General features: G+C 43.5%; 1 protein-coding gene and 1 long non-coding RNA gene across 10 annotated transcripts in view; one reads left to right on the top strand and one right to left on the bottom strand.

Moving 5' to 3' along the window:
* The first annotated feature begins 4 nt into the window (after positions 1 to 4).
* Positions 5 to 18,746, top strand: Gm34000 (predicted gene, 34000). Its single transcript, NR_168646.1, has 3 exons — positions 5 to 194; positions 5,520 to 5,620; positions 18,256 to 18,746. It is a non-coding gene; the product is annotated as a predicted gene, 34000 (long non-coding RNA).
* Positions 10,782 to 20,640, bottom strand: part of Tex14 (testis expressed gene 14) — a 150,811-nt gene continuing 140,952 nt past the window's right edge. For 7 of the 9 annotated variants that reach the window (XR_001780081.2, XM_011249327.3, XM_017314855.2 and 4 more), the window contains 4 exons: positions 17,081 to 17,173; positions 14,965 to 15,074; positions 11,626 to 11,677; positions 10,782 to 11,121 (listed from right to left, as the gene is read on the bottom strand). Coding sequence is in view for 8 of the 9 variants with exons in the window: in XM_011249327.3 (XP_011247629.1) it covers positions 11,085 to 11,121; positions 11,626 to 11,677; positions 14,965 to 15,074; positions 17,081 to 17,173 (292 nt within the window). In the remaining variant the exon portion in view is untranslated. The remainder of the gene's footprint in view (positions 11,122 to 11,625; positions 11,678 to 14,964; positions 15,075 to 17,080; positions 17,174 to 20,640) is intronic. The other 2 variants (XM_017314856.2, XM_017314857.2) reach the window with 1 other exon arrangement.

The following is a 20,640-nucleotide window of genomic DNA, read 5'->3' as shown; positions in this document are numbered from 1 at the left end:
CTTCATAGAGAATCACTCCCCAGATGGAAAGTAACTCTGTCTGACAATAAGCCTTTGGCCAAGTTCTTAAGAAAAGTCAGGATTTCCTTGTATAGAGGGAACTTCCTTATTCGTCTTGGATTCTAGGAGTTCTCAGGGACTCATGAAGTCAGCCTCACAGGTCAATCAGGCTGTGCTAGCCCAGCTTGAACAAGGTACCTTTTGTGATGTATAGATTTATTCCCATCTTGTTTGAAACTGATATATGAATTAATAATAGTAATGATGATGATGATGATATAATAATAGAGCTCCAGCCTTTTCCAGGTTTCATGAATAACCATCAGTTAATTTGTCTCTAGGGACAAAACCTAGGTTACTCAAGTCATAAATTCTCTCATTATTCCAGGAGCATATAGTATCATAGTAAAAAATCTGGAATTAGTTTGGTCTTGACAATAAACAACTGGTTGAGCACCTTGGGCATGACTTACCAGAGTCTTAGTTTCAACCTGAAAACTATTGCCTCCTACATGAGAATCACACAATAAATATTAACATCCCTTCTCATTAATGATCCTCTTGTTGGCAATCAGCTAGATTTAGATATTCATCTTCTTTTCTTTTCCTCATCCCCTCCCCATCTTTTGAAAAGCATTTCATGTAACCCAGGCTAGCCTTGAACTATTTCTGTAGCCAAAGATGAGCTTGTGCTTCTGACATCCACTTCCCAAGGAGTGGGAGTATCATATCGACATGTGCTAGCATCCCCAGTTTATGTTATGTTGGGAATCATGCACAAAGCCTCATATACGTTAGATAAGCTATCCACCAAGCTATATTCCAACCTTCTTTTATTTATTCACTTTTTTTGGTTTTTTTTGGGGGGGTGGGGGGGTGTGGGGGGACAGAGTTTCTCTGTGTAGCCCTGGCTGTCCTGGAACCTACTCTGAAAGACCAGGCTGGCCTTGAACTCAGAGATCTGCCTGCCTCTGCCTCCTAAGTGCTGAAATTAAAGGTATGCGCCATCACACCTGGCTCTTTTATAAAAATTTTATGTATATGTTCATGTGAGTGCTGGTGCCCCCAAGGATAGAGGTGTTAGACCACTGTGAGCCACCTGATGTGGAGGCTGAGAATCAAACTCAAGCTTTCTGCAAGAACAGTATGTGCTCTTAACCGCTGAGCCACCTTTTCAGCACCCTCCTCTTTGGGGACAGATTCTCACTAGCCCAGGTTAGACTCAAACTCACCATCCCCTCACCTCAGCTTCTCAAGTTGTGGGAATTTTAGGCACGTGCCATTATACCTGGTCTTATGGCCTGGGTAGAGTCTTTCAGACCATATGTTCTCTATCTCTATGTATCTGTCTGTCTGTCTGTCTGTAGCCCTGGCTGTCCTGGAACTCACTCTATAGAACAAGCTGGACTCAAACTCAAGAGATCTGCCTGCCTCTGCCTTGCTGTGCTGGGACTAAAGGTGTGCGCCACCACTGCCTGGCATGGCTTTTTTCTCCTTGAAGAGCAACTTTCCACTTTCAATGAACACTGTGGATAAACTGTTATCTTTTCCTTTGACATCTTTTACCCTCTTTTTTTTTTTTGAGAGAAATTACCATATGTAACCGTCTAGCACTGACTCTGAAAGACAAAGGTTTTGTTTGAGACAGAATCTGACTGTGTAGCACAGGTTGGCCTCTTACCCACAATCCTCCTGAATGTTGCGATTTCATATATTAGGCCAAGACTTACCTTCACAATTTTTAAAAAAAAATTTTATTTAATATATAAGTGTTCTGTTGCATGTATGCCTGCAGGCCAGAAGAAAGCACCAGATTTCCTTATAGATGGCTGTGAGCCACCACATGGTTGCTGGGAGTTGACCTCTGGAAGAGCAGCCAGTGCTCTTAACCGCTGAGCCATCTCTCCAGCCCCACCTTCAGATTTTTATGCACTACACTGACCATTCTCTTCTGTTAGTCTTTCTTAAAATGAGTCATGATAAAATTAATTAGGTTTATGGTTAATTATAGTGGTATTCTAATCTCTCCAAGGACTTGAATTTTAAGTATTTCTAAACTGTCTATTTTCTCCAATTAAAGGAGTTTGCAAAGAATTACAAAAACTTGAAATTATGTAACAGGATCAAACTTCCCTATTTTATTATTTAATAAGTATTTTCTGCATTTCTCATATATGGACATAAAGTTATATAAGTAGAATCCTATTTGCCTACTGGAATATTACTACTATCACTACTTCACATGTCATGGGTATGTTTCCATGCTAATCCATATCTATAATATGATTTTGAATGAATTAACTTATGGTTATTTCATAAGTTTTGTTGTTTTGTTTTTCAAGACAGGATTTCTTCGTGTAGCCCTGGCTATCCTGGAACTTACTCTGTAGACCAGGCTGACCTTAAACTCACAGAGATCCACCTGCTCTGCCTCCCAAATAGTGGGATTAAAGGCATTTAACTACCACTGCCCAGCTATTATTTCATAATTTTTTTTCCCCAGCCCACTTCGGCCCCGCTTGCTCTGGCCTATTTATTAGATATGAGTACACTGTAACTGTCTTCAGACACACCAAAAGAGGGCATCAGATCTCATTATAGATGGTTGTGAGCCACCATATGGTTTCTGGGATTTGAACTCATGACCTCTAGAAGAGCAGTCAGTGCTCTTAACTGTTGAGCCATCTCTCCAGCCCTTATTTCATAATTTTTAAATAAGTCTTTTATTATTGGATAGTTCTGTATTATGAACGCTACAATAAACACCATATATATATATATGTACATATATATGAAATCTTTATATATGCTATTATGCCTTTATAAACTCTATTATGTCTTTATATACTCTATTATGCCCTCCTTAAGAGAGCCATTCTTTATTTCTTTGGTTTATTTATTTTATGAGTATTTTGTCTGTTACGTATACATGTGCACCATGTGCCTCATGCCCAAAATGCTCAAAGAAGGCATCTAATGCCCTGGCACTGGGTTAGGGATGGTTGTAAACCACCATGTGGGTGATGAGCACTAAACCTGGGTCATCTGAAAGATCACTAAGTGCTCTTAACTGCTAGAACCATCTCTCTAGTCCCAGAACAACAGTCTCTCCCACCCCCAGAAGCTCACATATGCCCTCTCAGAATTTGTATTTTATTAAATTGTATTTAGGTGTGTGTGTGTGTGTAAGAGGGAGGGGAGAAAACGTTTTGGAGTTGGTTCTCTCCTTCTGCTGTGGGGGTCTAGGGATTGGACTCAGGTCATCAGGCTCGTCTGGCTCTACTCACTGAGCCGCCTCACCAGCTCCGTTTCTCTAAGTCTCAGTGTTTCTTCTGTGCAGTCTTGAGCTGCCTCAGAGCTACAGTGCCATCTATGAGTACAAAAATACATTTGTTCCAGTGTGACCACGGGAAGATCATGAAGTCCCCTTTGAATAGTCTCCTCTCTTGTAAGGAAGGGATGAACACCCATTCTTCAGTGCTTTATGAATATTGCAGCTGCTCTCTGAACATGTTAGCTGAGTATCCATCAAGGCCAATAGTTCTGGAAAAGTCTCTAACCTTTCTTTTTAGCTTCATAGTTCTACTTTTGACTGACTATTCTTGTTAACTAAAGTATGTCAACCCAGAACATGTTTTTTTGTGCTTAAAAGCTAACCGCAAATAAGGCTTGGTGCTACACTGGGATCCTGAACCAACCCAGTGTAGTTACTATCAGGCCAATAAAGACTTTTTATTGGCTTAAACCCATGTTCCAGCAGTCTTCACTGGTGAATAGCCCAAAATACAAATCTGGGTTACCTCAGTGAACAACACAAATATGATGTGGCCTTCTTCAGCTTATAGTTGGTAAGAACAAGAGTGGAAGATCCTACTGGCCTGTAAGTGTGTTGTGCAGTATGAAATGAAAGTATGGAGCCAGAGAGGGGCTTGGCAGGTAAGAGTGCTTGCTGTGGAAGCCTTGACAACATGAGCTCTAGCTCTGTAACCCATGATGGAAAGATAAACCCACGCCTGAAAGTCGTCCTCTGACCTCAACATATATGTTGTGACACGGGCACCTGTATGCTCCAGCACTCCCATACACACAATATTTTTTTGAGACAGGGTCTTTCTATTATGAGGCCCTCGAATTGCTATGTAGACCAGGCTGTCCTCAAATTCAGAGATCCACCTGCCTCTGCCTTCCAAGTGCTGGATTTAAAAGGCATAGGCTAAAGTGGTGTGTGTGTGTGTGTGTGTGTGTGTGTGTGTGTGTGTGTGTGTGTGTGTGGTGTATGTGTGTGACTGTGTAACAAGCTGGTCTATGCATGGGTTAGAAGGAGGCAGGCAGACTACTAGTAGAGAATCTTACAGAAGGTTCAAAAACATCAACAAGATTCTCTGAGGAAATTAAGTAAGCTGGGAAACAAGCAATATAGCTAGATATGCAAGAGCAGCACATGCCACAGTGTACTTAAAGAGCTAAGAGAACTCCATTTTCTCTAAGCGCCATAGGCTCAGATCCGAGCAAGATCCGTAGAGTGAAAAGATCACTGTGAAGGTGGGACGATGACTCACTAAAGTGCTTGCTATGCACACGTGAAGACTCAGAAAAGGCAGGTGTGGTGTGTACTTGTGACCCCTGTGCTTGGGGAGGCAAAGGCAGATCTCTAGAGCCCAACGGCCAGCCATTCTAAGCAATCAATGAGCTCCAGGATCTGTAAGAGCTCCTATCTCAAAAATCAGAGTGAGGAGCAATAGAGGAAGGTACAGTGGTGACTTCCCACCTCCACACACCGACACTCATATAGCTTCTATGCATACGCCAGAAAAATGAATGAGAGGTCACAGTGGTTGGGGTATAGATTAGCTGCCAGGGTACTCGTCAAACAGATTCCAGCCTGAGCTAGACTAAACTGGAGTGCTGATAAAGGCCTCTAATCTTAGCACTCAGAAGGTGGAGGAATGAAGATTCCCAAGTTCCAGGTCATACTCAACAGAAATTGAAAGCTAGCTCAGAATACATGAGCTCCTATCTCAAAACAGGAACAACAATACGTTGTGTTAAATATTAGAGAGGGGAGAGAGTTTTCTAACAGTTCCTATGTTTCGCCATGGTCTAAAATCCCCCTTGCTTAGTCTTCCATCTTCACTGTACTTCTTAGGCATGTGGGTGCTTTGCCTACGTTTATGCCTGTGCACCATCTGTCCAACTGGAAGCACATCCAGTAAGCCAGAGCTCCAGCCCCTCACTGCAACTTCCTGACAGCTTCCCCGGAACTTATTCTGCTTCTCTATCACACTGGCATTTTACACATGCTGGCCTTTCATACCTCAGTTCAGTGTGTCCCACGGAGCTCTGTGCCTGCTGTTCTCGGTGCTGGATGACCATCCTCCAGACACAAGGCTGGCTCTCTCCCATCATTCCAGACAAGGTTAAAGGTCACATCTTCAAAGCAACTTCCCTTGAATACTTTATTTAATGTTAAGTTGCCTGTTTTTTTAAGATGAATTTGTTTATGTATTTTATGTATATAGATACTGGCTGCATGTACGTCTGCACATTGGAATACATCATCAGATGGTTGTGAGATGCCGAATGGGTGCTGGATATTGAACTCAGAGCCTTCGGAAGAGCAGTGAGTATTTAACCACTGAGCCGTCTCTCCATCCCCATTAACATCCAGATGTAATTACTGTCCTTTAAACCTATTTATTATCATTACAGCATTTACCATTATTATTACTATTTGGTCACTGAATAGCTCAGTAAACTCCAGGACAGCAGACTTGGCTTGGCTCATCATTGCTTGAAGGTGTGACTGGCATGTAGGAGTTATTACAAAGATTTGTAAGGCAGGCATGGTGTCAAGTACCTGTAATTCTAGCACTTGAAAGGCAGATTCAGGAAGTTCAAGGCCAGCCTTCAAGGAGACATACTAGCTGGAAGGAGGCACTTGAGAAGGCTGCTGGACAGGCAGTGGCAACAAAAAACAGGAGAGGTGAGAATAAGGAACCTAGAGTTTGGAGGTCAAAGTTTCTTGCTTGACTAGCAGGGAGGGGTTCTTTGCTGTTGTCTTGTTTTGTTTTCTCACACTGTAGCCCAGAATGGCTCGAACTCTCAGCAATCTTCCTGCCTCAGCCTCCAAGTGCTGAGATTGTAATCCTGGGTCACCATGCCCAGCTGGAAACAAACAAGTCTTTACTGATTTTTAAGAGTTAAGATTGTAAATCTAGTCGGGCAGTGGTGGTGCACACCTTTAATCCCAGCACTTGGGAGGCAGAGCCAGGCAGATTTCTGAGTTTGAGGCTAGCTTGGTCTATAGAGTGAGTTCCAGGACAGCCAGAGAAACCCTGTCTCAAAAAAGCCCCCCCCACCCCCCCACACACAAAAGATTGTAAATCTAATGGAATCAAAGATGGTATCTGGATCTCTGATTTGAGTGGATAACACGACACTAATACTGAGTGGGAGGGCAAGCCAACCACGGTGAGTATTGGCTGGGCCAGTGAGTTACCTGAAAGAAATCCACACTGAGTGCATGGTAAGTGCATGGGCTCACATCAGAGACCCATTCCTTACAATACAGGATTGTTAGAGCATGCCCGATGACCAAAGCCGTGGAAGTAAACTAGGTCACTTCTCTGTGCTGTGAGAGACACCATGACCAAGGCAACTCTTACAAAAGAAAGCATTTCATTGGCAGCTTGCTTACAGTTTTAGAGGGTTAACTCACAATCTTCATGACAGGCATGGGACTGAGAGTTTTAAATCTCATGAGGGGAGGGGAAGGACCTGGGCCTGGCATGGGCTTTTGAAGCCTGATCTTTGCAATGCAGGTTGCAATAAGGCCAGAGCTCCTAATCCTTCCAAACAGCGGGGGACTAAGCATGCAAATCCATGAGCCTCTGGGGCCCATTCTCATTCAGACCATCAGTCATCCTTAAAGAACATTAAGAGTGGAGGTGGAGGCCCATGCCTTTAATCCCAGCACTCGGGAGGCAGGCAGAGGCAGGCAGATTTCTGAGTTCGAGATCAGCCTGGTCTACAAAGTGAGTTCCAGGACAGCCAAGGCTACACAGAGAAACCCTGTCTCAAAAAAAAAAAAAAGAGTGGAGGTAGAGGCTGATGTGGTAGAAGAAAAACGAGGCTCTAACATCGACTGAGACTGAGGAAATGGAAAGAATAATTATCATGGGGCAAAAGTTGACTGTGTGATTTAGGAATACGGAAGACACTGATGACCTGAATAACTTCTAAAGAAGTGGGACCCAAATTCTAGTGTGCTGAGGCAAGGCACTAAAGATATCCAGGGTAGTGGGTACTATGAATTATGTAGTCTAGTTAGCCTCTATAAAAGACACAAAATCCTTTTTATTTATAAGCTGCAAGCCTAGATGGTCCAGGCTTTGAGCTTTCTAATTTACATCCCAGCCATATGTCCCTTGTTCCTTGCTGTTTGATTCTTGCCCTCAGGGTCCACTTCTCCCGATCACCTGCTCATGGTCCATCATCCAGCCTTGTGGCAACCTTCTTCTCTCCCTCTCTCCTCTCCCATTCCTCCATGGTCTCTCCTGAGTCCCCTCACTCCATCCTCAAGTCCTGCCTTTCTCTCTACTGCTCAATCAGACTATAACCTTTTATTAACCAATTAACTTAAATGTGGGGAGCAAGGTTTACATAACAAAGGCTGGTGTAGTGGGACTTAGTCCATCTTCGGGCAAGCAGGTCTATGTAGCAGCATCAGATGAACCCCCAACAGTAGTGTTTTGCCAGAAGCTGGAAAGAACCCAGATGCCCCTCAACAGAGGAATGGATACAGAAAATGTGGTACATCTACACAATGGAGTACTACTCAGCTATTAAAAAGAATGAATTTATGAAATTCCTAGCCAAATGGATGGACCTGGAGGGCATCATCCTGAGTGAGGTAACACATTCACAAAGGAACTCACACAATATGTACTCACTGATAAGTGGATATTAGCCCCAAACCTAGGATACCCAAGATATAAGATACAATTTGCTAAACACATGAAACTCAAGAAGAATGAAGACTGAAGTGTGGACACTATGCCCCTCCTTAGAATTGGGAACAAAACACCCATGGAAGGAGTTACAGAGACAAAGTTTGGAGCTGAGATGAAAGGATGGACCATGTAGAGACTGCCATATCCATGGATCCACCCCATAATCAGCATCCAAACACTGACACCATTGCATACACTAGCAAGATTTTATCGAAAGGACCCAGATGTAGCTGTCTCTTGTGAGACTCTGCCGGGGCCTAGCAAACACAGAAGTGGATGCTCACAGTCAGCTATTGGATGGATCACAGGGCTCCCAATGGAGGAGCTAGAGAAAGTACCCAAGGAACTAAAGGGATCTGCAACCCTATAGGTGGAACAACATTATGAACTAACCAGTACCCCGGAGCTCTTGACTCTAGCTGCATATGTATCAAAAGATGGCCTAGTCGGCCATCACTGGAAAGAGAGGCCCATTGGACATGCAAACTTTATATGCCCCAGTACAGGGGAATGCCAGGGCCAAAAAGGGGGAGTGGGTGGGTAGGGGAGTGGGGGTGGGTGGGTATGGGGGACTTTTGGTATAGCATTGGAAATGTAAATGAGCTAAATACCTAATAAAAAATGGAAAAGAAAAAAAAGAAGCACAGTAGGAGAAGGGTAGTTGAGCAGCTGGAGGGAGGGGTGGAATCCAGGCCATGTGTTCTGCAGTGCTGAGGACTGAACCCAGGACCTCACGTGTGAGGTAAGCACTCTGCCACTTGTCTGATTGCTGCTTTGTCATTGCCCTTTGGTTTGAGGAGGTTTTTGGAGGCAGGGTCTCTCACTATATAGCCGTATCTATTTGGGAATTCATTTTGTAAACTAGGCTGGCCTTGAACTCATGGAGATCCACCTGCCTCTGCCTCCTAAATTTGGAGATTAAAGCTAAGCACCATCATGGCTAGGTAAGATTTATTATTTTCTGGATTTACGTGTATGTGTGCACCACATGTATATGAGTACCTGTGGCAGCCAGAAAAAAAAGGTGTCTCTCATCTGGAGCTAGACTTAAAGACAGTGGTGAGCTGCCTCCTCTAAAAGAGCAGCAAGTTTTTTAAACTGCTGAACCATCTCTGTAACCTGCTATGTTGTTTTTGTAGTCAGGCTGATCTTGAACTCACCCTGCAGTCCACCCTGGCCACCAACTTGTAACTTTTCTGCCTTTGATTCCTGAGAGTATAGGCCCAGATGAGGGAAATAAGTTTTAAACATAAGAAAATCAACATGTGAATGCTTATAGAAAGAGATGAATCAAGAAGAGTGTTCAGAAATAGGGAGCTGGTTCAGCGATTAAAGCACTTGGTGCATAATCATGGGGACTAGTTACACTTTATAATCCCAGGGCTTGGAAGACAGAGATAGGACCCCAGGAGCAAGCTGCCTAGCCATAACAGCCAGAACAGTGAGCTCTGGGCCAAGTGAGAGACAGATGCTGCTTCAAAGAATAAGGCACACCGCAATTAAAGATTTCTGACATCAACTTTGGACCTTCACACGTGCACTGTCACACATGTGAACATATACACACAGACATAGACACACAGATGTAGCTATGGCTGTCCTGGAACTCACTATGCAGACCAGGCTGGCCTCAAACTCACAGAGATCTACCTGCCTCTACCTTCAAGAGCTGTGATTAAAGCTATGTTCCACCATATCCAGCCTAAATTAACTCTCATCAGCAAGCATTAGTTTGATCTTATGTTTATGAACTGATGACGTTACAACTGCATAAGCCCCATTTCTCATGCAGTCTGCTATTAATCTCCACATTCTTGCATTTGTCTCTTCAACTAGATAAGCTTTTCAGAGGAAGACCTCACTATATCTTACAGTCACAGGCCTTACATGTAGTATTTGTAAACTTGGGGGTGGTATTGTTTTGTTGCTTGCTTTTCAAATTTTTATTATATTTATTTTTTCATTGTGTATATATGGAGGACAATCAGAGAACCACCTCTGAGAACCAGCTCTCGCCATCTCCCATGCAGGTCCTGGTGGCCAAACTCAGGCTGTTAGGCCTGACAAATGCCTTATATGCTGAGCCATCTTGCAGGCCCCTTGTTGTTTGCTTCCTTTTGGTAGGGTCTCACACTGTCTCAGAGTGGCCTTGAATCACGGCAATCCTCCAGACTCAACCTCCCAAGTGCTAGAATTACAGGCCAGAATTCATGAGCTGTCATATATCCATGTAACTTAACTAGTTTTCTGACAGTTTTCCTCTGGTTACAATAGCTAGGTAACCAAACAAATGTGTACTTGCTATTTTATCTGTGCAGAAGAAATTTTCTACAGTCTAAAACATGAAATATGATCATCCATAATAGGAGCTATTCAGTTTTTACAACAAAGACCTACTACCTACTAAGACAAAATCAAATGCTAGTACTGTACAACAGTGTAATGCTTCCTAGAAAAGTTGTTAATCATATGTGAAAATTCTACATGGACCCATCTAGATAACATATTCATTTGGCTAATAGTCACAAAAAGGTTAAAGGAGAGAAAGCACTGATTTTAGTTTTGCCACAGTTCCACTTTTCAGGTTCCCTGATGATGTGAGGTGCACATTCCAAAATGTGTGGAGATGATGTTGTTCATCTTAGACAATTCACAATACATTAGGGTGCTCCTGCTGTCTCCTGGAAAGCCGATTCTAACTGGAAGAAAAATTCAGCAATCTTCCCAACCCCCCAAACTAATGCACAAAAATCACAACTGGCACCCAACTAGCATTGAAAGTAAACACTTTATTATATAACAAAGTTATGGTTTCAAAAATTTACATCAGAAAAAACAAAAGCCATTCTGAACACAAAATGTTTGCCACTATGGTTACTTTGCACTTTTCAGAAACCTGATTTAAAACAAATGATTAAGCATGCTACACATGATAGGGACACATTATTGTGCCCATAGTAGCAGCAGAACAAAGTGTGAGTTACAGACTGAAACTACTGTCCTTGAGGCAACTGAAGCAGATAAGAGAAGAAAGGAGGCCACAGCCACAATGCTTGCACGGTCCAGTTCCAATCAGTCTGACAAGTCGCTCTGATCCAGCACAATTATCCTGTGTGTACATATTTTAAGGGGCAAAAAAGGGAAGTTTTTTGAATTCACATGTACTTTTACAAATTCTTGTGCAGTGCTTAGGGTCACATCCCAGACCTCACACAAACCCAGCAGGCATTCCAACACTAAGCTCATTTCCTAAGCCCAGACACACACTTTTCCTACTCAACTGAAGTCAGAGGAAAGGAATTTCAGTCTGTATAATCAGATAGTATCAACAGTGTAGCTTGGAAATGCAGAATGACTACAAAGCACCTGACAGCAGCAACATCTCTCATATTCCCTGTGTGTGAAAACTTTACTTGAACAGCTATCACTTAAGCAAAGCTGGCATTAACTTCACCTTGTTTTTATCAGTTATAAATATGTAACTTTAAACTGATCAGCTTGGTATGAACTCAGTCTGTTAGTGATATTTATTTAGATACTGGTAAATATTTTAAGTCTGTTTAACCACTCTATAAAGAACAAACTCTGACCTACAAACAGGCTATCTCATTACCTGGAAGGTTCGGACCAACCCAGTCGCTTCCAAAAACAGGGTTTTAGTTCATCTTGATGGAACACAAAGGAAGAAAGAGAAAATAAAGCCTGGTTACTTTCTAGGTGGAGGGGGTGAGACGTCAGCACTCACACTGGGGTGCTCTCGAGCTCAGTGTGCTGTTTACTTATTTGTTCCACTCTAGATATGACTTTTCTAAAAATGCAAAATGTTTTCTAAAATACAGCTAATGGCTTCTTCTCCTAATGTCCAACAGCTCCTGCTGCCATAGCAGTGAGTGCCAGTGACCCTAATTCAAAAGTCCCTGCATTACCTTTCCCAGTCCCCCAAGTTATCGGCTAGTGAATTCACTCTTGGCTAAATGTCCACATCCTCTGGGCCCTGTGCCAGTCAGAGTTCTGGAGGAAATAAAATGTACACATCGCTGGTACAGATAAAGACTCCTTAACAAAGCGGCTATACACAAAGGTATAATTAGAGTTAAGGGACAAACAAGGACAGACGGCTTCTTTTGGCTACAGCGGTGGAAAGCCTAAGTGGAAAGTGGCTAACAGTGGGGATGGGACAGCAGGATAGTTACTAGGACCTAGTGGGGAGAACTGGAGCTAGGAAAGGCAGGATGCCTGTGAAGGACACCATGGTTACCAGATGCAGGGTGTTCAAAGAGGTAGGAAAGGAAGTGAATACAATTTTCTTGCCCTCTGATCTTCTGCCAGAGACTCCAGAAAGTCAATGAGATACAGTCCACTAGGCTAAGCATCCTGAGGCATAAAGCAGAAACCAGGGCAGGGAAAGGACCAGAAGGGACTAGGGAAAAGATGTCAGGGACACTAGATGACTCGGAAGGGTGAACATCTAACTCCCCAAGTAAAGTAAACATAGAAGGGGGGGGTCATCTGTAAAGATACACTGGAAGCCTGGAACTCCATTAGAATAGTTCTAAAGTTAAGGTGAATTTGTAACTTTTCCATTACTTGTAAACTCCGTTTGAATTCTGCAATATATAGTTTCCCCAGTATCCATGTAAGCTAAATTTAAAATGCTTAAGAAGTTGTATTTTATATTTATGTGTATGTAAAATGTGTATATGCACACGGGCATATGGAGGAGGTTAGAGGACAACTTACTGTAGTTGGATCTCTCCTTTTTCTTTTTTTTTGGTTTTTCGAGACAGGGTTTCTCTGTATAGCCCTGGCTGTCCTGGAACTCACTTTGTAGACCAGGCTGGCCTCGAATTCAGAAATCTGCCTGCCTCTGCCTCCCAAGTGCTGGGATTAAAGGCGTGTGCCACCAGGCCTGGCTGGATCTCTCCTTTTTCTATGTGGGTTCTGGGGATCAAACCTAGGTCCCTCAGGCTTGGTGTAAGCCCCGTGAATCATTCTCCAAGCCCTGGCTGGCTTTGAAATCCGTGGGTGATCCTCCTGCTTCTACCTCCTGAGTACTGGGGCATGTTTCACCACGCTCAGCTTAAATTTAAAGTTCTTTTGAATACATTTAAATGTAAAACAGCTCTACAGACAATGTGCAGATTGAGGATGGCCCCTGGCTTGATTTAGAAATAGAACTAAAAAGCCAGGAGTGTTGGCCCATGCCTGCAATCACAGCACCTGCTAGGTCAGAGGACTGACTGCTTTGAGTTTGAGGCCAACTGGGCTAGAATGAGACCTGGGGGTAGCCACCAGCAAGTCCCAGATGCCAGGAAAACAAGAGGTTCCCAGGACCCAACAGGTCTGACATTAGCTGAAATGTTCAACAAAGGGGAGGGAGAACTTGTAGAGACCATATCTGGAGGTTAGGAAAGGCCCTCAGTTGGGGGATGGGGCCACCAACTCATCTCCAATTTTTTTAAACCCAGAATTGCTCCTGTCTAAAGGAAATATGGAGACAAAGTGTGGAGTGGAAACTGAAGGAAAGGCCATCCAGAGACTGCCTTACCTGGGGATCCATCCCATATACAGAAACCAAACCCAGACACTATTATGGATGCCAAGAAGTGCTTGCTGACTGAAACCTGATATAGCTGTCTCCTGAAAGGCTCTGTCTGCCAGAGCCTGACAAATACAGATGTGGATGCTTGCAGACAGCCATTGGACTAAGAATGGGGACCCCAATGGTGGAAGAGTTAGGGAAATGACTGAAGGAGCTGAAGGGGTTTGCAACCCCATAGGAAGAACAAAATCAACCAACCAGACCCCCGCAGAGTTCCCAGGGACTAAACCACCAACCAAAGAATACATATGGAGGGACCCATGGCTCCAGCTGCATAAGTAGCAGAAGATGGCCTTGTTGAACATCAATGGGAGGAGAGGCCCTTAGTCCTGAGAAGGCTCAATGCCCCAATATAGGTGAGGTGGGAGTGGGTGGGTGAATAAGGGAGCACCCTCATAGAAGCAGGAGGAGAAGGTATGGGATAGGGGGGTTTGCAGAAGGGAAACCATATTTAAAATGTAAATATCCTTCTTAGAATGGGGAACAAAATGCCCATGGAAGGAGTTACAGAGACAAAGTTCGGAGCTGAGACTGAAGGAAAGACCATCCAGAGACTGCCCCACTTGGGGATCCACCCCATAAACAACCACCAAATCCAGTCACTAGGCAGATGCCAGCAAGAGTCTGCTGACAGGAGTCTGATATAGCTGTCTCCTGCGAGGCTCTGCCAGTGCCTGGCAAATACAGAAGTGGATGCTCACAGTAATCCATTGGACGGAGCACAAGGTCCCCAATGAAGGAGCCAGAGAAATACCCAGGGAGGAGCTGAAAGGGACTGAAGCCCCCTAAGAGGAACATCAATATGAACTAACCTGCACCCACAGAGCTCCTTGGAACTATACCACCAATCAAAGAAAACACATGGTGGAACTTGTGTCTCTAGCTGCATATGTAGCAGAGGATGGCCTAGTCGGTCATCAATGGGAGGAGAGGCCCTTGGTCCTGTGAAGGCTCTAGGACCCAGGGGAATGCCAGGACCAGGAATGGGAGTGGGTGGGTTGGGGAGCAGGGGGAGAGAGGAGGGGATAGGGGATTTTTGGAGGGGAAACTAGGAAAGGGGATAATATTTGAAATGTAAATAAATAAAATATCTAATAAAAAATAAATGTAAATAAAATACCCAATAAAAAAAGAAAGGCAATACCAAAAAGAATAAAAAAAGACAAAACCCTCAAAATTCATGTTACTATTTGTTATTAAGTTACAATTATTACAAATGCTGAGCTGAACTTTAAGTAAAAGGAAATTATCCCAGGTTGCAAGATTGTGTATAGCATCTGGGAAACATTTCAAAGCTTTGATAGTCACCAAAGCCCCAGGACTGAAAACTATACAATCGTTCACCCATACCTTCTTCCAAGGTCCCTAGGGAGCTGTCTGACTCCCTTCTCTCTGGCTTGATGCTTTCTTTCTTTTTTCTCTTCTGCTCAACAACGTCTTGATCTTTGTTTTTTTTCTCCCTTTAATGAAAGTGATTTGGGACATTAAAACACATATGTAACCATGGGGAAGCAAGACTATAGTCAGAAGCAAGCGTAGAGTACTTAGTACTAGTGGCGTACTCCTTCAGGGCATGTGTTTAAGGATAAAGTATTTATCTTTATTTACCTTTAGTTTTTGTTTATCTTTTATTTTCATTATTTATTTATTTGCTTAGAGACATGTTTCCCTATGTAGCCCTAACTGGCCTGGAACTCACTAAGTAAACCAGGCTGGCCTTGAACTCACAGTGACCTGCTTGCCTCTGTCTCCAGAGTGTTGGTTGGGATTAAAGGCATGTGTACCATGCCTGACAAGTCTAGTTTAAATGTACGTTAACTTGTTTTCTGATCTGTATGATGCAGTTACTGCTATATCTACATTGTGTGATGAGAAAACCAAGGCACAGAAAATTACCTACCTAATTAGTTCTAAAGCCTATGTAATCAGACTCTGTTTTCTACATTAACACTATATAGCTAGCCTCAAAGGGAAAATGAAAGCATTGTCCTTGTATTGTCAGCATTCTCTTTCAAGTCATTATTCATCCCTTGTCTTCATTTCCTTCAAGGTCCCTGTGACAGGAGAAATCTAAGCAAGCATCTCATATTTAAGCCACACTCTCCTAAGAGCAGAAACAGCCACCTCTGGGGTGGGGAAGAAGATAAAGTCACCTAGGGCAAAAGGGGGCTTTTTCCTCTTTTAACCTTCATTGACGTAATCAGAATCTCGAGAGTGGGCAAAGGCCTTTACATTTATCTTCTACTTCTATCCAAACACCCAAGACCACAGACATCAAGTCCACATGAACAGCTGTGCCTCTGTTGAAGTGGAAAGACTGTTTCTCTATAAAACAACTGTGGCCTTTGAAAATTATGCTTCTCTAATAAGAAGCTGTTACTTTGCAACACCTAGTCCACAAGCTCTATCCTTTGGGGCAGAAGACAGTGAGCAGATGTTGTTCACTTTACAGTATTTCAGGTAATTGAGGGACGCTATCAAATTCTCCACTCTTCTGGTCTTTTCAGGCCGAGTCTCCCTGGCTCCTCAGCTGCTCTCCTATGACCTGGTTTCCAGACCTGGGACTATTGTGTGTCCTCTCTGTTGACTGCTGACATTCATTTAGAAATGTGACCTAGGAGTCCTCCAATAGCACATGTGTGACCTGTGGTGAACTTCTCTGATCTGAACAGCTTATTTCTGTATATTCAGCATTAACATTATATCAACTTTTTCAGAAACTGAGTGCTGGGTATGTGAATTAAAACTTCCTGCCCTCAACATAATTACAGTTAGCAGTTTCCAAGTAAAAAAATTATCCAGTTAGGCTTGGGTTCCCAAATTGTATACTTTTGGATCTAAAACTTACCAATCTTTTAAGTGTCATTTGTACTGTTTTAGTTTTGTTTGTCTGAGACACTGTAGCCCTCTATGCTCCTAGGCTGACTTGGAGTTTCTGGGCAAGCTCAGGCTTAGACTTCTGAGTAGCTGAAACTGCAGACCATGCAACAGCCATGCCTGGCTTTGGCTTTGTCTTTTAAAGTGGCCAACATTTCCACCTGACAAGGTAATTTTAGATTTTCAGTCTATCGTCCATCACATTAACATCCACTTCTAATCCACTTGTGTGAAAATTTGATACAGATGCCTTTTCTGATTTAACTCAAATGACTGATGAAAATGTTGAAGGTGACAGGGCTAAAATCCTGTCTGAGAGCTCTGATACAAGTCTGCTAATCAGTGTCTTGGGAGAGTAGATGGCTGGAGGACGAGAGGCAGGTCTGAGCACAGACAAATGGTGTCAGGGCTGGCTGACCTACAGCAGGACAAAGCCATCACCAGAAATACATATCCAAGAAGTTGAAAGCCTAACTACTTTCTGGAGAAAAAATAAAGAAAAGCTGGGAGCCTATGGAGCCTTCTATGACCTTGTATGTTTTTTCCCTATGAAACCTAAGAAAATGATTCCTTAGTGGGGAAAGACAACCTTGTAGAGCCCTTGGTAGGGTCCAGCAGTGCCGTGTTCTCCTCAGGTGACTGCAGGAATCTTTCCAGGTCCTCATCAAGAGAAGAATGAGCTCTGTCCAGGGGCAAGTAAAGATAATGACAAGAGTCACTTTCCCTCCAGCACATCACCGCAGCACAGGGAAAAGGTCCTCAAAACTGCCGCTTTCCCAAGAACTGAAAGCATAAGGTGTGAGATTGTATCTAGACACCCAGAGGTTCCTTGTATCTAACATCTGTGTACACTAAAATAGTCCTTTAACTCCTTGACAAAGCCCTGGCACCCATGACACAGTCCCTTCATGCCAGCTCTGTCTCAATTATAGTCATTAAATCCAGTTTTCTATATGATGTTATAATTGTACATGCTTTCTAAGAACTACTTCTGAGGCTAGATGATAAAAGATGTTTTGAAAGGCCTAAAATGTACTTTCCATTTGAAAAACTGGTTTCCATTCTATAACAGTGCCTTGGACTCACCACTCGCATAGCACTGAGCCACTTGGGAATTGTGGAAACCAGCTTGTGAGTGGCACTGTCAACCCTTTAGAAAAATTAAGATCAATGGCTGAGGAGAGGGGTTCAGTAAACAAAGCACTAACAAATAAGCATTGAGGACCACAGTCTGAACCCCCAGAACCTACATAAAAGCCATCCCACCTCTAAACCCAGCATTTAGAAGCCAGAGACAGGTGGACCCAGGTCAAGGTGAATAGCTAGCCAAACTGGTAAGCTAACTCAGTGGTAAAGGTGTGGCCTGACGCCCTGAGTCAGATCCCTGGGATTCATACGGTGGCAGGAGGGAACCAGTTCCTCCAAGTAGTTCTCTGACATCTGGTCCCTCCACAAAAAAACAAACAAATGTCAAAGGGGGAAGAAGAAATAACAGTAACATTTTTTGAGACAGAATCTCATCCCAGACTGGCTTTGAACTTCTGACCATCCCATTTCTACCTTCTGAGTACTAGGATTCCAAGTATGTACCAGGGAGAGTTTATACCGTACCAAGGATGACACATAGTCTCATATACTCTAAGCAACTGAGTACTCTACCAACTGAGCCTCATCTCCAGTCTAAGTAACTAACTTGGTGACAAGGTACAAAGAGCTTTACACTGAATAGCCAAATGTAACTTGCTTTTTTTGTTCTTAAAATAGGGTCTCTATGAAGCCCAGGCTGACTTTCAACTTTGGTCTTCCTGCATGAAATACAGCATATGCCAGCACATTCAGCACCAGCTTGACCGAGGGCAACTCACCTTCCCCTGAATAATCCACATGGCTGATTGTGGAAAGTGGTTTGAGAGGGATGAAATAGTTACAATACACGCCAGAGATTAAAGATTTCTCGGGGCTAGTGGGCTAGCTCCATGGGAGCCTAACAACTCTCATCTCTAGAACCCATTCAAAAGTGGAGAAAACGAACTCCACAGAGCTCTCCTCCGACCTCCGCACTCAGATCACAGTATATATGTATACTCCTAAACACCACACACAAAACAGAAAACAATGATACACACATTTAATAAAAATGTTCAACAGTTTCCAAAATGTTTACCAGGGAGGAAAACAAAAGTCTCCTTCCTTTTATTCCTTGGTATTCTGTCTCCTCTAAAAATAAAAAACTTTCTTCTCAGCTTTTAAGACTATCTCCTACTCCTGTGACTCTGATTTTCCTTAAGAAGAATGGTTTAGCTGTTAACGGGGGAAATACTGGATTCATATTTTAGCCAATGAAATATAAGTAACTGCAGGCTGGGAAACTTTTGGGAAGGGTTGTGCCTCCCAAGTTAAAGGGGGCAGACTCCAGTGACATCTTCCTTTGTCCAACCCTGTTCTTACATTTGCCTGTCTTGTGGAAAACAGCCATCCAGCCACCAGGAGACAGGTATGAGGGAAAAACAGAAAAAAAATAAACCTAGAACAAAGGCCAGCACGTCACAGGCGAATAGAGCAGAAGACTAAACAGCGGGAGTCTCTGGCAGTGTGACTACACCAGCACCCATGTGCCACCCATGAACCTCTTGTTAAATGACAACTCATTTAGCCATGGCAGTGGGGTTTGCTATTCTTTGCTGCTGAAACCACCATGTACGGCTTCCCTAGCAGAGGCAGGGCCAAGATTAGGAGTAGGACGAGGTGAGAGAGCACGTACCACCACACACCTAAGTCTCATCTGTAGGAAGAGGGGAGGGGGGCACGTGCCACTACAGGGCTAAGTCTCATCTCTTTTCAAAGTTTATTTTGTTCATTGTGAACTTGTTTGTATTAACTTCAATATTTTCAACTTTTGTTTGTTTGTTTGTTTGTTTGTTTTATGAGACAGGGTTTCTCTGTGTAGCCCTGGCTGTCCTGGAACTCACTCTGTAGACCAGGCAGGCCTCAAACTCAGAAATCCGCCTGCCTCTGCCTCCCAAGTGCTGGGATTAAAGGCATGTGCCACCACGCCCGGCTTCAACTTTTTTATTATTCTTTCTTATTTTTTTTATATGGCATTAGTGTTTTGCTTGCATATATGACTGTGTGAGCGTGACAAATCTCCTGGAACTAAGTTACAGATTGTTGTGAACTGCCATGTGGAATGCTGGGAATGGAACCAGAGTGCTCTTCTGAGCCATCTCTCTAGTCCCAACTTCAATCTCTTCTTTTATTGCATTAAAATATTACCTAAACCAAAAAGAGAGTGTCTTATTCAGTGTTCTATTGCTGTAAAGAGGCACCGTGACCACAACTCTTATAAAAGAAAGCATTTAATTGGGGCTTGATTAGAGTTTCAAAGGTTCAGTCCATTATCATTATGGTGGGAGGCATGGTGGCAGGCAGGTATATATGGTGCTGGAGAAGAGTAGCTGAGAGTTCTACATCTGGATCCACAAAGACCACTGAGCCTGTCCTGGGTTTCTGAACCCTCAGAGCTCACCCCAATTGACACACTTTCTCCAACAAGGCCACACCTCCTAAAAACAGTGCACTCTCTATTGACCAAGCATTCACACATATGCGGCTAGGGAAGCCAGTCTTCTTTTTCTTTTGGTGGGGGGGGGGGGGAGAGGGGCTTTCCGAGACAGGGTTTCTCTGTGTAGCCCTGGCTGTCCTGGAACTCACTCTGTAGACCAGGCTGGCCTCAAACTCAGAAATCCGCCTGCCTCTGCCTCTCAAGTGCTGGGATTAAAGGCGTGCACCACCACTGCCTGGCGCACCACCACTGCCTGGCCTGGAAGCCATTCTTCTTCAAACCACTATAGACAGCTCAGCAGTTAAGGACTTTTGCAGCTCTTCCAGAGGACCTGGGTTCAATTCCCAACGCCCACATGACACCTCACAGCCATCTGTGACTGTGGCTCCAGAAGATTCAATATCCTTTTCTGCACTCTGCAGGCCTTGGGCATGCATATGGTCCACAAACATACACTCAAGTAGAACACGTGTGTGTGTGTGTGTGTGTGTGTGTGTGTGTGTGTGTTGTCATAAAATAAATCATTAAAAAACCCTTCAGGGGCTGGTGAGATGGCTCAGTGGGTAAGAGCACCCGACTGCTCTTCC

Source organism: Mus musculus, chromosome 11, assembly GCF_000001635.26.
Source record: "Mus musculus strain C57BL/6J chromosome 11, GRCm38.p6 C57BL/6J".
Classification (NCBI taxonomy): Eukaryota; Metazoa; Chordata; class Mammalia; order Rodentia; family Muridae; genus Mus; species Mus musculus.
The sequence above is the reverse complement of the archived record's forward strand: the minus strand, read 5'-3'. Positions and strand labels throughout refer to the sequence as shown.